An 18350-nucleotide genomic window follows, 5' to 3' on the forward strand; every position below is an offset into this window, starting at 1 on the left:
ATTTACCTCATTGTGACCCTCTCCTTTCCCCACCTGCTCCTTGAAGGAGCATGTTCTCCTCTCAAAACCCCTGCAGCTGTAGAAGAATGGAAACTTCTGGCTGTGAATTCCCTCATACAGCACTTTCTGCATTGCAAAGGGGACCAATACATATCTGCTGAATGAACTAATATGTCTAAAAAATCGTAGGAGACGGTTTTACCCTTTAAGGTGCAACATCATTTCCACTTGATACCGGGCACCCTCACCACGCTTAGACTGTAACCCCAGAGTCAGTCCAGTAGTCTGCCTGATTCCTAGTCTCGTTGGCTCCCAGACTCCTAGGTCTCCTTTTCTTCTGGCGAGCCATTGGATTGCAAACACAGCAGGCATGGTTTCATTCCAAACCCAGAACTGTTTTAATTAGTTTAACGTCTGTTAAACGCTTTGAAGATTGAAAGCAGCAGATAAGTACTGGATGATGCTATTAGCAACTGCAGTTAATTGCAAACATTTCTATTAATGCTAGTTTCTGCCTCCTTTTCTTTGCTCGACTTTCTTTCCAAGGTTCCCAAATTCTTCTCAGCCACCCCCTCCCTCCTTCCCCCCTATCCTGGTGCTAAAGAGTTAAATTCGGGCGGAGTCCAGAGATGAAGGACAGAGGCAGTCACCAACTGGAACGGGGCAAGCGGGAAGAGCTGGGTGGGGCTGCCAAGCAGAGGCGAACCCTCAAGCCCCCAGGCCCCGCCCCGGGACTGGAGGCCCGAGAGGAACGGCAGGGGGCGGGGCGCCGAGGCTAGGCGGGCCCGGTGGTTGGGCGTCGCGGCAGCCTTGAGGGATGGGGCGGGGTCGGCCGGGTCCTCCTCCCTCATTCCCTTGCGGGCCGGGCCGCCCCTCTCTCCCGCCTCTCCTCCTCCCTTTCCCACCCCTCGGAGTGGAGCTGCACATGCGGCTGCTCCCTATTCCGTCCCGCCCAGCCACCGTCGTGCAGGCACGGTGTCCCTGCAGCCCCCAGCCGATGGCAGGACAGTAGCCGCCTGTCAGGGGTCGTGAACGTCCGAGGCAGACGCCGAGGCTCCGGGCCTCAGAGAGTGGCTGTCTCCGGAGGCCATGGGCTACCCTGAGGTAGAGCGCAGGGAATCCCTGCCTGCCGCAGCGCCACGGGAGAGGGGAAGCCAGGGCTGCGGCTGTCGTGGGGCCCCTGCCCGGGCGGGTGAAGGGAACAGCTGCCGGCTCTTCCTGGGTTTCTTTGGCCTCTCGCTGGCCCTCCACCTGCTGACGCTGTGCTGCTACCTAGAGTTGCGGTCTGAGTTGCGGCGGGAACGGGGAGCCGAGTCCCGCCTGGGCGGCCTGGGCGCCCCTGGCACCTCTGGCACCCTGAGCAGTCCCAGTAGCCTCGACCCAGTCGGTCCCATCACCCGCCACCTCGGGCAGCCGTCCGTTCAGCAGCCTTTGGAACTTGGAGAGAGCACACTACCCCCGGACTCCCAGGACCGCCACCAGGTGAGTCACCGAGGTAGGGGCGGTGGCGGCGGCGGAGGCCCCCTCCCCTAGCAGGTAGGGCGGGGGCCCTCCCCCACGGGGCGGGGGGAGAGGTTGTCCAGGGCAGGTTGTCCTCGCTCCCGGGCTGAGCTCTCCTAGCCCTATTGACTCGTAAACCATTAGCTAGCGCCCGCCGCCAGCAGCGAGGCTAGGGGCTGCTTGGGCTCAAGTCGGTGCCCGCTCTGCACCCCCCCCCCCACCGACTAACGGCGAGCCGCTTGGCCCCTGTGCCCCTAGTGTGCTACTTGCCCGTGGTGCTTGTTTTGTCGTGTCCCTAGCTGATGCCAGAACTAGCAGACTCCCCTTTGGAGTTGGAGCAGTAAACAGCTGTAATAACTGTTCCACGCCCGCTGCAACAACTTTTAAGCCGACTTTCCGCGCGGGGTCCTCGTGCGCTGACCAGAACACGGGCTTGTTCACACTTACCTGCAATTTGAGACTTGATTGTCCCGTGTGTTCTAGTGAGGATCAGCGCCCCTGAGGAATTCTGGTAGAAATATGCCGTCTTGCTAGACAACTTCTGAACAGTAATTAAAAAAATATCTTTGGAAATAAAACTCACCCTTTGCATGCCGGTTCTGACTTTTTTTTTTTTTTTTGATTGGGGGGAGCAGTGGGAAAGGTGAGTGTGAAAAGTTTTCAGTACTGCTAGCTTAAGAACTGGAAGCTACAGTGGAATAATCACCCAGGCTCACTCACATACCTCTAGAAGGTTTGTGTTCTTTCTCTCTCTTTCTTTCTTTCTTTCTTTCTTTCTTTCTTTCTTTCTTTCTTTCTTTCTTTCTTTCTTCCTTCCTTCCTTCCTTCCTTCCTTCCTTCCTTCCTTCCTTCCTTCCTTCCTTCTTCATTTCCTCCTTCCTTCCTCTTTTTTCCCTCCTTTCCTTCTTACCTCCTTGCTTGCTTCTTTCTTTCTTTTTTTCTTCTTTGGTAATCTTTAAGGTGTTTCTACCCTTATCAGCAAACCACTAGCTTTAGTTGTTTTCTACAAGCAAATTTAGTGCACTTAATGTTAAGTACTGTCTTGCTTTTTTTTTGGTTTTTCGAGGTAGGATTTCACTATAGTCCAGGCTGACCTGGAATTCACTATGTAGTCTTAGGGTGGCATCGAACTTACAGCGATCCTCCTACCTCTGCCTCCTGAGTGCTAGGATTAAAGGTTTGTGCTATCACGCCCCACTGTCTTGCCTGTTTTTTTTTTTTTTTTAATCTTACATGCAAAACTTAGGCAAAACATCCAAGGATCTTTTTGAAGTGGTTAAAGGGTAATGGTGAGTTTGTACCTTTAGGAGAAAGGGGAAGTTTTGTAAGTTCCTTGAAGTGAGGCATTGAAGCCTTCTATATTTATTACCACATCCAGAGTCATTGTCACAATTCTTTAAATCTTATTTTGCTACTTTGACTTCCTACCCAAAGTTGTACACTTGATAGAGGTTTCATACTCACAATAATATTGTAATGTTAGGACTAAGACTTTTCTACTTCACAGTGCGCTTTATAAAGTTGCCCCAGCCTTAAAATGTCTTACCAGCACACTCCAACTTATATAACAGCTTATCAAAGAGAATCAGCAGACATGCTTCTTGTACTTAAAACTTTAAACACTGTAGCTAAATGATAATTAACTAGGATTCTGGTTCCTTTATTTATTTACCCCCCCCCCCATGCCCAGTAGAAATACTTAGCAGCTGCACATTGATATTCTGTGAGAAGACGAGGGAATTCAATTTCTTTAGTTACATGATGGCCAAGTCTTTTTGGCATTCAGGATGGACAGAGCCATGTTTATAGACTGAGGATTAGCAGGACAGCTGTGCTCTAGGGCTTCTGTGATGGCATGGAACTCTCATAGGTCTGTAATGGCATTTAGTTGCCTGACCTTTGTGTAGCACTAAAATACATCTGTCTAGGCTTCAGTAATGCTTCTTATCTGCTCCTCTTCTTTTTGTTTTAGTTTATTTGAGCAGTAGAAGTAGTGATATTGGCTCTTTAAGTTTATTGATGTCAACCTGGAATTGAAGATTTCCAGGCTTGTAAGGTACTATCTAAGTCTGTTTTATTCATTCCCTTGGAGAACACATGGACACAGAAGGGAAATTAACTTGCCCAAACACATAACTTGAGTCAAAGCTAAGATAAAGTTTTAGCACTTTTAATTCCCACATTAGTGCTCATTCTCCCATAACATAATACTGAGTATTTTTCGAGAGGTTGGGGGATGACAGGTTTGGGCTCCATAAAATTTTTATCATAGAGGGCTCAGATCAGTGTCATTTGGTTCTACTCTACATTTTGACCAGACTAAGTTTTGTTATGCATTCCTTATTCATCCCGAACTTCACTTTCAGGAGAATTGCTGAAGGAATTTTAGCCCAGATTCAGCTTAAGTTTCTGTGAAGGATGTTAGTTTCAGTATGAAATAAATGAACAAATAAATAAAGTAAAAGTTGATTGGCTAATAGATTTAAGTTGATATTGTTACATCTTGGGCAAAATTTCTAGTGCCCTGGTGCACCCTCTGCTGGCTTTACAGTGACATTTAATTGCTGTATCTGCTGACAGTCAAAATTCTAAGTTGTGCTGACAGATTCTGATTCATAAATAAGGAAGTAAACAGCCTTGTGGAATTTGGCCACGTAGGTCATATTTTTATTTTAGCTTTTCAACATAAACAGCTGCTATTACAGCAACTCTTGGATGGAAGAAAGATAAAAATATGTCCACTCCAATGGGCAGTGCATTCAGGTTGTTTTCTCCAGTTTATTTTCCAGGAGTGAAGGCAAGCTGATGAAACCAAATTGTAATGAGCACAACAGTCAGATGCACTTCATCATGTAAGGTTGTAGAGTTAGACAAAGGTCAATCTACTTATGCTTAGGAGATGATGGGGTCTGGGCTCTCAGTTATGATTCAAGAAAATGGTCTAGAAATTGCTGCAGGTGTATGTATGTCACACCTTAATTATAAAGCTTAAAGGAGGATACAGAGGAAATGATGGCAGAAAGCAGTGAGATCAGCAAAATTCTACAAGGAAATGTCAAAAAACTCTCCCAAGTTGGGACATGGTTGTTGATAAAAAGTGAGAGGGCCACATCAGTGCTTCTGGAATCCTGACTATGTCATTCAATGAAAAGAGATACATAACTATATCTGGATACTTGTTAGGGATGATCTCAAGGGTTAGAGATATACCATCAGTGTCTAAATTTGACAAAATTATTTAAAAAATCATCAGATCATTCTGTAGAGAAGAAAATCCAGTCAGGAATATGTTCCTCAAGGTCCAGAACATGGGGAGGGGGGCTAATATCAGGAATGTGTCAGCAACAAAACAATACAATTGTCTTTTTCCATTGAGAAGATCAAAAGTGAATTTCTGTCTACAATCAGAAAATTCTGGTAGGCGCTCTTCAAGAAAAACCTAACAGCTGATAAATATTCCCAGAAACCCAATCAAGTTGATCAGAGGGTAGAGGGATTTTTTAGTTGATCTTTTTCAATCTGAAGAGAAAGATGTCTAGATATATGATCAAAGTCTTCGAAATCATGAGAGAGATGAGTATGGTTAATATAAGTTCAATAAGTACAGTGTTCACTGTACTGGTTATGATGTAAAGTATTAGATTTTTTTAATGCTTGAAAACTTATTTTGAGACAAATTAATGTAGCATCTTATTTAACGTACTGCTCCAAGTGATAATCTCAACTATGTATAGATCAGGCTTCTTGGAGGTATTTTAGGCATGCACCTAGTTATTTGAAGTGATGTCATAAAGTCAACTTTAGCATTATACAAAACATCTCTTGGTATAACTAAACAGACCACTAGTATACCTAGATTTAATATTACTTGTGTTTAAGCTGATTGAGTAAGAAAATAACTAGAATCATTCAAGGGATTCAAGATGGGCATAACAAACAAACTGACAAATTATATTAGGGATGTGGGTTCCAGATAAAATATTTTATAGGTTTAAATGCAGACTTTTCTATGTATTGTTCAAGGATTTTGACCAACTGGTTTTATTATGCCTATTTCATTTTTTTTTCTCTCATTAATTCTTTGCAAGCTACCTTCTATCTTGTTTTAGCACTTTTTCTTTAGTTGTTATTGCTGTTGTTCTTAATAGATCTTGTCTTTACATTAGAGCGCCTCAGAAATCTACGTTCTCTGTTGTCTTTATGATGCTTAGTTTGGTACTACTTACAGTTCAGGATTCAAATACTTGTTGAATTGAATATTATTTTGAGGCTTTTATGTAAAACAAAGACTTTTTTAATAGAAGGCCTGTTTTCATCAGGTTTTACTAAGTATGTGAACTGTCCTTTATGCTTATGCTAGTAAACAGTACCACTGGTAATGTTTCACGGGTTTCAAAAATAATTAGAAAGTGAAATACAGAATGTCTTAACCATGTGATCCATGTCCATGTTTCACACCTTCCCTCTAAGGTAGTGCAAAAAGCTTTCTGTAATATGTCGTTTGATGTTTTATTTGCTTTTAGGTCTAATCTTTCTCTTTTTCCCTTAGATCTTGTGTAAAATGAACTGTAATTTATCTGTAACTACCTTATAGGGAAAATCTTTTTATCCTAGAGAACTTCTAAATCCATTTAATTTCCAAGGACATTACCAAGAGAAACCTCATGTCTTTGTCTTGCAAGGCAGCCCTCATAGAGGATCATCTTTTGTCTAACTCCTTTATAAATGCCCAGTACTTAGTTTCTCATTTCTATTCCTTTTAAAATGTTTTTATTCAAGTATAACACAACTATTGAAAGGCATACATATCGTAATTGTACCATTTGATGCACTATTATTACAAGCTGAGCATGCTCATGTTGATAGTAACCAGGTCAAGAAATAGAATGTTATTAGCACCCCACAACCTCTAATTGTATCCTATTTTATTACTGTATCATCCTCTCTTTAAAGTTAATGACTATCTTTACCCCTACTACCAAAGACAGTATTGTTGAGTCTAAAATTTATATAAATGAATCAAACAGATATATTCTTTAGAAATTATATTTTAACCACTGTATTTAAGATATACATTATGTTAGATACAGCTAGATTCTATTTACATTTCTGTATATTCTGTTATTGAAATATAGCATAATTTATACATTCATTCTACTGATCATAAATATGTAGATCATTTCTAGTTTGAATGTATTATGAATAATGTTGTTACCAATATTATGGTATCTGTCTTTTGGGTCCTTGTATTTGAATTTCTGTTGAATATATACTTAGGACTAGAGTTGCCAGTTATGGGGAATGCATATTTTTCACTTTATGGATAATAATTTTTTCTATTTCTTTTTGTTGTTGTTGTTTTGAGGTAGGGTCTTACTCTATTACAGGCTGACCTGGAATTCACTCGGTCTTCTCAGGGTGCCTCGAACTCATGGAGATCCTTCTACCTCTGCCTCCTGAGGGCTGGGAATAAAGGCATGTGCCCCCATGCCTGACTCTTTTCTTTTCTTTTTTTTTTTTTTTTTTTTTTTTGAGGTAGGGTCTTACTCTAGCTCAGGTTGACCTGGAATTCACAAGTCTCAGGGTGGCCTCGAAGTCATGGTGTTCCTCCTACCTCTGCCTTCAACGTACTAGTATTAAAGGTGTACGCCACCACACCAAGCTGGATAGTAATTTTTCTAAATGATTGACAATGTGTGTTCTCTCCAGCTCTGTATGAGAATTCTACTTATTGTACATTTTTATTAATACTTTAGGTTTTGTCAGTGTTGTCAATCACAGCCATTCTAATGAGTGAGTTTGTAGTTATTTTTAATGATGATGAGGGGAATGATTGTGATTGTGGTGCTGGGACTCATGCATATTAGGTTAGCATGTGCTCTACCATCAAGTTACATCCTCAACCCTATCTTGTGATTTTAAGTGACATAACTCAGAAAACTAATGAGGTTGTGCTCTGTTTTGTGTATTATAATCTATTTCAAATATCTTCTTTTGAAGGTGCTTATTTTTGTTTTCCATGATACTGTCTCACTCTAGCCCTGGCTGACCTGAAACTTATTCTGTAGCCCTAGGTTGGCATCATACTCATTGCATTTCTCCTGCCTCAGCTTCCCAAGTGCTGGGATTATAGGCATGTACTACTCTTGACTGCCCCAAGTTTTTTTTTTCCTTATTTTTTTTTTCTGTGATGTCCTATTCCTACAGATTTCTTCAAGAACTATTTATATGTCCTGACTATGGATTGTTGTATTTTTTTTATGTTGTAAACTATTCCAATATCTGTGGCTTGCCTTTCTTTATGGTATCCTTTGATGAACAGAAGTTCTTAATTTTAATTTTTTTAAATTATTTATTTGCAAGAGAAAGAGAAAGAATGGGGGGGGGGAATAAACATGGAAGGGCTTCTTTCAGGCAAAATCCAGATGTATATACCAATTTGGACCTCTTGTTTTACGTGGGTACTGGGGAATCAAACACAGGCCATCAGTCTTTTTGTCTTGTCTCCATTCTTTAAAATTATCTTGATGTTCCTGGCCCTTTGCAATTTCACAAATAGTTTTAGAATAAACTTTTCATGTTCTATAAGAATAGAAAAAGAGAAATCTATTGGGATTTGAATTGGCAGTACATTGAATCTAAAAATCTATTTTTTTTGTTTGTTTGTGGGAAAAAGAGGTTTATTTTGGTTTACAGACTCAGTGGGGAAGCTCCATGATGGCAGGGAAAACAATGGCATGAGCAGAGGCTGGACATTAGCCCCTGGCCAACATAAGGTGGACCATAGCAACAGGAGAGTGTGCCAAACACTGGCAAGGGGAAGCTGATTATAACACCCATAAGCCCACTCCCAACAACAATACTGCCTCCTGGAGGTGTTAATTCCCAAATCTCCATCAGCTGGGAACCCAGCATTCAGAATACCCAAGTTTATGGGGGACACCTGAATCAAACCACCACAACACTAATTTTAAAAGCTAATTAAAAATAAGTCAACTACTACCCAAAGACCAATTAGAACACATGGAGAAAACAATAGCTAAAATTCCAGTTGCCTTCCTCACTGACAGGATTGCTACAATATTAATGCTATTAGAGAGAGGAATGGTAGGAGTAATGAAGAGGTAAAGTGAGGTTGTAAGAGTAGAACCCTAGTATTTGCCACATTATCTGAACCGTATCGCAGATAAATCTCTCTTCCTTTCTATCTGCCTTCCATATGCTTCCACAATACTAAAAATCTATTTAGAGGATTTACATCTATGATATTCAGTCTTCCAATCCATGAAAATGGTATATCCCTCCATTTATTTAATTCTTCTTTAATTTTTCATGATAGTACTTTTTTTTTTGTATATAAGTTTTATAAACCTGTTAGATTTATTCCAAGGTATGTAATGCCATTGTGGATAGCATTGATGATGGATGTGATTAACCACATATATTCTAATTTTAGGAATGTGGGTCTCATTACCATATGTACTGAGAATACTATCAGAAGACAGAGCTCGGTTGAGAGTTTTCTTTTGAATTTTCTTTGGCTGAAGAAATCTTTTTTCTTTTTTCTTTTGTTTTTAAAGGTAGGGTCTCACTCTAGCCCAGGCTGACCTGGAATTCACTATGTAACTTCAGAGTGGCCTTGAACTCATGGCGATCCTCCTACCTCTGCTTCCCAAGTGCTGGGATTAAAGGTGTGCGCCACCACTCCCGGCTGAAGCAATCATTTTTAATGAAGGAGAAACCTCCTTCCAGGGCAGCCTGCATTCTATGACTAACCAAGTGGTGCAATACATTCTTTGCACCTCCTCATAAATTGGGCAAACTTTGAAGAGCTATACCAGCCATTCTAGCTGAGTTCAGCAACTCACTATAAGCTTGATTAGGGCAACTTGGGGACTAACTTTTCCTTTCTTGTGTATATATTGATACCCAGAGCATTTTCTCTTTTATAAATTATTTATGTGAAAGCAGACATAGATAGACAGACAGACAGAGATAAAATGCCCATGCTAGGGCCTCCTGAAACTGCAGTTGAACTCCAAACACATGCACTACTTTGTACATCTGGCTTTACATGAGTACTATGAAATTAAACTCAGGCTATCAGGCTTTGAATAAAAGTGCCTTTAACTACTGAGCCATATCTCCAGGCCTCCCCCCAAGCACTTTCTAATAAAATCCCTGCACATTAATCTAAGTTTTAAGTGAATTTATATGAAATGCAACATAAGGGCTATATAAATTTTAATTTAACTTTAATTGATTCTCACTGATTTTTAGAAATGTAGCTTAATTTTATATATTGACTTTATATTCAGCAACTTCCTAGACTCACTTTTTAAGTTATTGTTTATTAACATGACCTTTTGGATTTTCTTTTTTTCTTGTATTTTGAGGTAGTGTCTTCCTCTAGCCCAGGCTTACCTTGAATTCACTATGAAGTCTCAGGCTGGCCTTGAACTCATGGCAATCCTCCTACCTCTGCTTCCCAAGTGCTGGGATTAAAGGTGCATGCTACCATACCTGGCTCCCATTTTATGGATTTTCTGCATTCACTATTAAACTGCATAAATTATGTTTAAAAATTCTCTTCCTTTCTAATCTGTATGCTTTAATTTTTTTCTTACCATATTTCACTGACTAGAATTTTCAAACTAATATGGAATGGAAGTAGTGATAGTACACATTCTTCTTCTCTTCCCAACCTTGGAGGGAAACCTTTTAACATTTCACTGTTAGGTATGAGGCTAGCATAGGTTTTTTTGTTTTAAATATTTTATTTTCATTTATTTATTAGAGAGAGGGAGAGAATGGATGCACCAGGGTCCCCAGCCACACTGCAAATAAGCTAAAGACATGTGTGCCACCATGTGCATCTGGCTTATGTGGGTTCTTGGGAATTGAACCTGGGTCCTTAGGCTTCATAGGCAAACATGACTGCTAAGCCATCTCTCCAGCCCTAGCATAGTTTTTATTATTGTTAGTTTTTTACTGACGTGATTTGCTATTTTATTTTCTTTATTTTTATTATTCAGTTTTCAAGGTAGGGTCTTGCTCTAGCCCAAGATAGCCTGGAATTCACTATGTATTCTCAGGCTGGCCTTAAACTCAAGGCAGTCCTACCTCTGCCTGCCGAGTGCTGGGATTAAAGGCATGCACCACCACACCCAGCTCTTATTTTATTTTTTGATAATTTCATGCATGTATTTTGATCACATTTACCCACCATTATCTTGGTATCTCCTTCCCACTCTCCCTAAATCTCTTTTTTCTTCCCAACCAATCGCCTTCCTACTTTCATGTATATTTTGTGAGCCACTGAATTAAATTGGAGTTGCTTAACTGAGCTTGGGTAGGGAGCTATTTACTTGAACATTGCCATTTACCAGTGCCACCACACTGTAGAATATGATCCTCCCCCATCAACTGTTAAATTTCAGTAGTACCTTGAAGATGGTGTGAAGAGTAGGGTCTCATGAGCTCCTCCCTTATCCATGATAGAATGTTTACAGGACACAGTCTTTTGCAGAAAACCTCGGCTTCTGTGATTTTATTCGTGGAACACCCATGTTGTATCCAGAAGACAACATTCTATAGCACTTCTCCCCATCCTGCAGCTCTTATATTCTTTCTACTCTCTCTTTCACAGTGTTCCCTGAGCCTTGGAGGGGTTGGTATAGATGTCCCATTTAGGGTTATTAGCTTTAAAAGATATTTATAAATTAGAATATTTTCTTCCAGTTTTATTCTTCAGGAGCTACATCATTTTATTTGGTTTTCTTTCATATATTGAGAAAATCACTGATTTTTTCCCCCTTTATTCTGTTAGTATTGTAGTAAACTTAACTTTCAGATAAAATTTTAGTTCCATGTATTATTTAACTTATATATGGCAGGAACTGTTTTTGCTAACTTTTCATATGGAATCTTTGATCTATATATGAGTGAGATTAGCATGTAATTATCTTTCATTACCAAGTTTGGATATCAAATTTATGCTGTCATTATAATGCTTGAAAGTGTTTCTGTTTTTACTTTTTGCCTATAAACTTTTATGTGATATTGATGATTTTTTTTTTTCCTTAAATGTTTGGTAGAATTTGTGAAGTCATTTGCCTTATTGGAGATTAAATTGTAGGTTTGATATCTTAATGCATACCAGGACTTTCTGACAATAGGTAACAAATTAAATAAAGTACTTTGGACTAAATTTAACTAAGAAGGTCCGAGACTTGTATATGGAAAACTATAAAAATGATGATAGATATGGAGGATACAAATAAATGAAAATATATTCCATACTCATGTATTAAAAGAATTAACTTGGTAAAATATTCATACTGCCTAGAGAAAGCTACCAACTCAGTGAAATCCCATCAAAATTCAATGACACAAAGCAGGAATGTTATTATGTGCCTGCATTCCCAGCATTTGGTTGGCTAAAGCTAGAGGATCATGAGTTCAAGGCCAGCCTGGGATACATGGTGAGAATTTACCTTTAAAAATATATTAAAAGGTAGTAACAAGATGGTTCAGTTGGTGCCAGGCTCCTCCCCAGTGGATAGGTAGTGCTGAGGGGGTACCAGGCCTGCTGGTTCCTCCCAAGGGGTTGAGGAAGAAGGGATGAACGTTGGAAGGCCCACTCCCACTTTGGTTTTTGTAAGAGTATTAGTCACCATGGCCCCTGTCTTAGGTTGCCCCCCTCTGGGGATCTTACCTGTCACTGGGTACCATGTGTTTAGCTCGCTGAGAACCCACTCCATGGCCTATCTTAGGTTGTCTCAGTCAGTCTGAGATCTTACCCGTCATTGGTCACATGGAGGGCAGAGGAGGTGGCAGTGGGTCATCTGAGGAACTTAATTCCTGAGTTTCCAGCCTGTTGTAATGTATCTCAACCTGATGGAGTTTTATTACCTCTAGCCGCTGGTGAATGAATTGTGTAATTTTGTTAATTACATAAGGACCAACAGTGAGGATAAGGAGAAGGGGAAGGAGGGGACCGAATAGAGGGAGGAGGTAGGATAAGAATTCATGTAGGCCCATCCACAGTGGGTTGTCCTGGAGGTCCCACTGCTTCCTCTCCAAGTCATCCTGGAGCCTCTTAATCTTGTCCTGGACGATTCCTGATTTATTGGCATTAAAAGCAGCATTTTTCCTGTAAAAACAAGCATATGCCTCCCTTTTCAGCTGTTAGTAGGTCTAGTCCCCTCTGGTTTTGTAGGACTACCTCAGCCAGGGAATCTAGCTTCCAGGAATAACATCTACATCTGGGATTAAGGTGGTTGGGGCACAAAGGCCCATGCAATTGGTGGGCAGAAAGTCATAGGCCATCCCGCTTCCACAAACATAAAGCATTCCAGAAGGCAGGCAGTGTTGAGCACTGGGCTCAGTTGTGTTAAAAGTACAGAAGGAAGGATGAATGTACCCCACACCTATACTGGAATTATTAGGGAAAGGCAGGGCCCAAATGCAAGTTCCAGAGGAAACATTGGGAAAAGCTCAACGGGGATGGGGAAGGTGGCTGAGCAATTTTTTAAGGTCGTATGGTCAACTGGACTGCAAGCAGCCAGGGAGGCCCAGATTGGAGGCAAAGCCAGAGCAGGGTAAAGACCATTTTAGGAACTGTCCTCAGTGGTGGGATACTCCCTGGAGAAGTGATTGTCCGTGTCCCCTGTTGGGACAAATATTTTAGGTCTCTTGCTGGTACCCAAATGGGTCTTTTTTCATCTTGAGGGAAGACACCTCCAAACCTTCTCCCTGCTGTGAGGAGTGGGTCTGGTCCTCTCCAGTCCCTGGTCAATAGCTCCCTCCATCTTAGCCAGATAGAACTATAGGTAATGGATGAGGACCAATGTTTTTGAAAAGGGGATAATTGTTTATTTTCTTTAGAAAAATTTAAAATATTTAGGGTAAATAATGCCTTTTTTAGTTGGTTGTATGGGGGTAAGGATTCCCCCTTTTGTTTTTGTAATTGAGACTTGAGAGTCTGATTATCCTATCTTTAAAATTTTAGCTGTACTGTGATAGTATAAGCCTTATATATGAGGTATAGAAAGTAGACATATCTCATATTTAAATATCTAATACTTATAAATATCTCACATTTTGAATATTTAACATTCATAAACACAGGCAGAACCTATCACCAGTCTTGAAAACAAACAGTACCAATTGATTTATAGACTAACTCATTTAACCTAGAAATTTTTAGCACCTGTGTTTGAAAACATCTCTGATTAGTTTAGATACCTGTGTTGGTACAAATTACCCAGAGAACATTGGAAACAGAACCATAGAGTTTAATCATTTTTTTTAAACCAATACAGGTAGCTAAATTTTAATATAACTCTTGATCAATATTTTTGAAAGAAAAAAACATTATTTGACAACCCATGATTTTGGCTTAAGCTTGATAGTTATTGATTTTATGTACCACAGACACTTATTAACATAAAACAATTTTATGTTTTACCCATGACTTAAATTTGATAACGCTTTAGCAAGCTATCCTAACATATTCCAGGAAGATGAAAGTTATCATTATTGAAATTAAATCTAGTTATGACCATTCAACAGAATTAGCATAAATAACACAGAAGCTATTTTTAAAGTTACAATGTCTTTAGGTATGAGTACTTCACCTTTGGAAAATAACCACTTCAATGTGAGCCTTTATATTAAAAATAGTTAAAACCTTGATGAAAAGAGGAACCTAATTTACTTTACTCAGAGAGTCTTAAAGCCAGTTTTATAACCCTTAAATCATAACAAAATAGCATCAGTGACCTGTTAATGAGTGAGGTCTTATCATAAGACTCAGTTTCTCCATTGATTAAAACCTTGGCATCAGGTAAACATTAGATTTAATCCAATTAAATGTTTTAATGAAGGGGCCCTTCTCCTGATATACATATTAGGTAAGTCTGATGCTTATCTTTGTAAGGAGTTTGTAACCTGGTAAAATACCTTGACTCAGTTGAACTATTTAACATTTTGTCTAGTGAGAAAATTTATTTAACAGATGTGACTTTAGGTATTTAAAAGAGAAGAACTAAAGAGCACCACAGTTATATGCTGTACTCTTTTTTTTTTTTTTTTTTTTTTGGTCAGAGACAATTGACCATGTTGTCTCTAGTCAGAGTCTGGGGGACACATGGCTTAAACTTGTATAGCGTCTGAGATAAAGGGGGTTTTATCCAATTTTTTAGAGTCCAGCTTTCTGTGAATTTAAGTAGCATGTGTTGGAAAGCAAGAGCAAAATGAAATTACAGAACAGAGAGATAAGCATCCTGACATTTCTTATCCTATTCTGAAGTTGTTTGTTTTTACATAGCAAATTGATCCATTTGCAAAACACAAGGTGATAGACTCTTGTCTATGTTTAACCTGGTTAAACCTCCAATTACATCTGTACTTACGACTTTGTGACCTACCTAGTATAGGCATCACCTGTGTCTAATGTAAGATGAATTTAGGTTAAGACTGTGTCCCTATATAAAACTTTTAGAGTATCCTTCAGAGTCTATAAACAGTTGAAAAATCTCTAACTTTAGGCATGGCATTTCGGTTTAGCCTGAAAATTCTTTCCTACATACGCACATCAGTCCATTATAAAATTAACCTTGATTAAACTCTCTGGGCCTGGGCAGCAGGACGCAGCCAGCACTTATGCCAGTAGCCCAGTTACAACAAAGTCCTCTGTAATCTTTCCTTTTCCTTAGAAAGCTCATAAGCCAAGCCTCAAAGTTCAATGTTGTCTGCACTTAGCATTTTTAGATTTTCATTAGACTAGTCCATAAAATTTGGCTTACCACTTCAGAAGACACTTTCAGTTGCAAGCACAAAGTCCATGACTATTCCTCCAAAACAAAGGTTCCAAAAGATCAATATCCACATGGTCAGGTTCATCTCAGTCCACTCCTCGGTACCAAGTTCTGTATCAGACAGCTTCAGGTTTACTGAGATAAACTTCCAGACCAGGTACAGTTATGGAGGAAGGGATATTTATTGAAGCTTACAGATCCAGGGGAAGTTCCATAATTGCAGAAAAAGGTGGCCTGCCTTCACAGGCCCAAGCAGAGAGAGAGTGAGAGTGAGAGAGAGAGAGAAGCACAAGCCTAAAGGCTAAAAGCCACACAGTGTGTCCACTAGGGACATATGACCCGTTTAGAAATACAAAAGCCACAGATGCAGCTTGCCAGGACCCAAAAGTGAAAGGAAAAAGAGAAAGAGAGCAAAGGGGTGTTGACAAGGAAGTACAGGTTATAGAAGCAAAGTTTAGCACATTAAATATGAAGACTGCCTCATAACTTATGAGGGTACGCTCACCCGCACATGTACACCGATTGACCTCCTCAATGAGAATGCCTCACATGGGACACTAGTCTGCCGGGTTCCTGGAGCCCCACACTGGGCGCCAGATGCTGGGCTCCTCCCTGGTGGGTAGGTAGTGCTGAGGGGGGACCAGGCCCTCTGGTTCCTTCCAAGAGGTTGAAGAAGAAGGGATGAATGTCGGACGACTCAGAATCTCTCCTAGTCACTGGAGAAAAACAACACTGAGTCTTGTCGAAGCAGGAACTCGCTTCATTGTTACAAGCAGTTGCCTATATACTGTTGATAATGAAGGTGGGGATTTTAGGATGGGGGGAGAGGTAAGGGCCCATAGTAAACTGTGACTATTGAAATGATAATTCCAATTCCTGTGCAGAAGTAGCAGGCAAGAAGCCACTAGGCGTCTTGCTGAGTCCTAGCTGGCCAGAGACAGGTCGCCAAACTTTAGCTAGGCTCAGGAAGTTCCACTAGGCCTCATGCCCAGGCCTCCCAAGGCCCAACAAGTTGGTAAAGTGCCTGATGTGCAAGCTTGAAGATAGAGTTTTGATCCCCAGCACCCATGTAAATGACATCACATGCCTATGATTCTAGCATTTTGGAGGTAGAGACAGGTAGATCCCTAGGGCAAGCTAGCTAGCTAAACTGGCTGAATCAGGTGAGGTCTGGGTTTATTGTCTCAATAAATAAGGCGGAGAATGTTTAAGGAACACACCTGACATCATACTCTGGCATTCACATGCATACCTATGTGCTCATGCACCTGCATACATACATGTACCCACACATATGCACATGCAAGTAATTCAATGACATGTGCCATAGAAAATGGAAAAAATCTAACATTTGAATGTAACCATAAAAGATCTCTAGCAGTGTTCAGTAAAACAGATGAAGCCATTGGAACCACTCTGTTTTCTAAATATACTGGACAGATATAGCAATCCAACAACATAGTACTGGTATTTAAAAATTTAAAAATCAACCAATAAAATAAAACAGAAATTTTAGAAAATAATGAAAAGGGAACCTTTGCACACTGATGGTAATCATGTAAACGTGTACAACCATTATGGAAAACAATATATTTATTCCTCAAAAATTTAAAAATATAGCTGCCATGTGATCCCAACAATTCTATACTATCCACAGGAAATGAAATCAGTATGTAGAATAGATAACCTGCATTCTTTTGTTTGTTGCACCACTTTTCACAATAGCCATAATATAGAGTCAATGAAAGTGCCTATCAACAGATAAATGTGGTATAAATACACAGGCAATACTAATCAGCCTTTAAAGGGAATAATATCCTGCCATTTATCAGCATGGGTGAAACTAGAGGACTTTCAGTTGTGGTGGTCTGAATGTAAAATATCCCCTCATGTGTTTGAGATTAAGCCTCCTACTAGATCCCCACCTGGTGGAGCCTTGCTATAGGAGGTGTGACCTGGGACCAGGTCTTGAAGTTTATTGGTCCAGCCCACTGGGTATTGAGTTAGCTCACTCAGATGAGTTTCTTCCTGTTGAGAGATTAAATGTACTGCCCAGGCTGTTTACTTTCCTTTGCTTTCCCTGCCATAATGAATCTTCTCCTAGAAACTAAATTGAAATAAATCCTTTCCTCCCATAAACTGCATCTGGTCATTTTTTTTTCCCAGCAACTACAAGGTAACAGCTACATATGTTAAGTGGAATAGACTATCCAATATCACAGAAACTTAATCCACACCAGACTATTATGGTTGTTTTGTAGTCATTCATTGAAATTACTCTTTATGTTTACCTTTTACATTATTCACCATTCCTTAATTTATCCCCAAGTTTCAATCTGGGATATATATATTATGTTCTAATAGTACCCTTTAAAATAGTATGTTTTGCCGGGCATGGTGGCACACGCCTTTAATCCCAGCACTCAGGAGGCAGAGGTAGAAGGATTGCTGTGAGTTCGAGGCCACCCTGAGACTCCATAGTGAATTCCAGGTCAGCCTGGGCTAGAGTGAAACCCTACCTCAAAATACCAAAAAAAAAATAGTATGTTTCTATTAATAACTTTTTAAGCCTTTATTTGACTACAAATATCTTTATTTTGAAGGATACTTTTACTGGGTAGAGAATTCTTACTTAGCTGCTACTTTTATAATTTTGAAGAAATTTGTGTTACTGCCTACTGATTTTTATTGTAACTTCTTGGAAATTGCTGAAATTTTTATGTGTGCTTTTTTGAAAGACATCACCTCTTCTCTTGCTGTTTAAATTTTTCTGTTTGATTTTATATGTTAGCCATTTTGCTATGATATAGTTTTCTTTATATTTCTTTTTTATTAGGTCTCATAGTACTTCATTTTGTGCTTCTAGTTTTATGTCTGTTTTGAAAACTTCTTTCCTTCCTCTCCCCTGCCATCCTTCCTTCCTTCCCATTGAATCTAGGGCCTCATGTATGCTAGGCAACCACTTGTATTAATGTACTGTGTCCCTAGCCCATATCTTTCTTAAGTCTCATTCTTGCCTTGTAGACT

The 18350-nt window shown here is 40.0% G+C and overlaps 1 protein-coding gene across 9 annotated transcripts in view; it reads left to right on the plus strand.

Annotated features, from left to right (window-relative positions):
* Positions 1-895: 895 nt before the first annotated feature.
* The window catches only part of Eda (ectodysplasin A), a 410232-nt gene continuing 392777 nt past the window's right edge, over positions 896-18350 (plus strand). For all 9 annotated transcript variants that reach the window (XM_045140343.1, XM_004660988.2, XM_045140344.1 and 6 more), the window contains exon 1: positions 896-1482. In XM_045140343.1, the coding sequence (XP_044996278.1) occupies positions 1090-1482 (393 nt within the window). In that variant the 5' untranslated portion in view covers positions 896-1089. The remainder of the gene's footprint in view (positions 1483-18350) is intronic.

This window comes from Jaculus jaculus, chromosome X (assembly GCF_020740685.1).
Source record: "Jaculus jaculus isolate mJacJac1 chromosome X, mJacJac1.mat.Y.cur, whole genome shotgun sequence".
NCBI lineage: Eukaryota > Metazoa > Chordata > Mammalia > Rodentia > Dipodidae > Jaculus > Jaculus jaculus.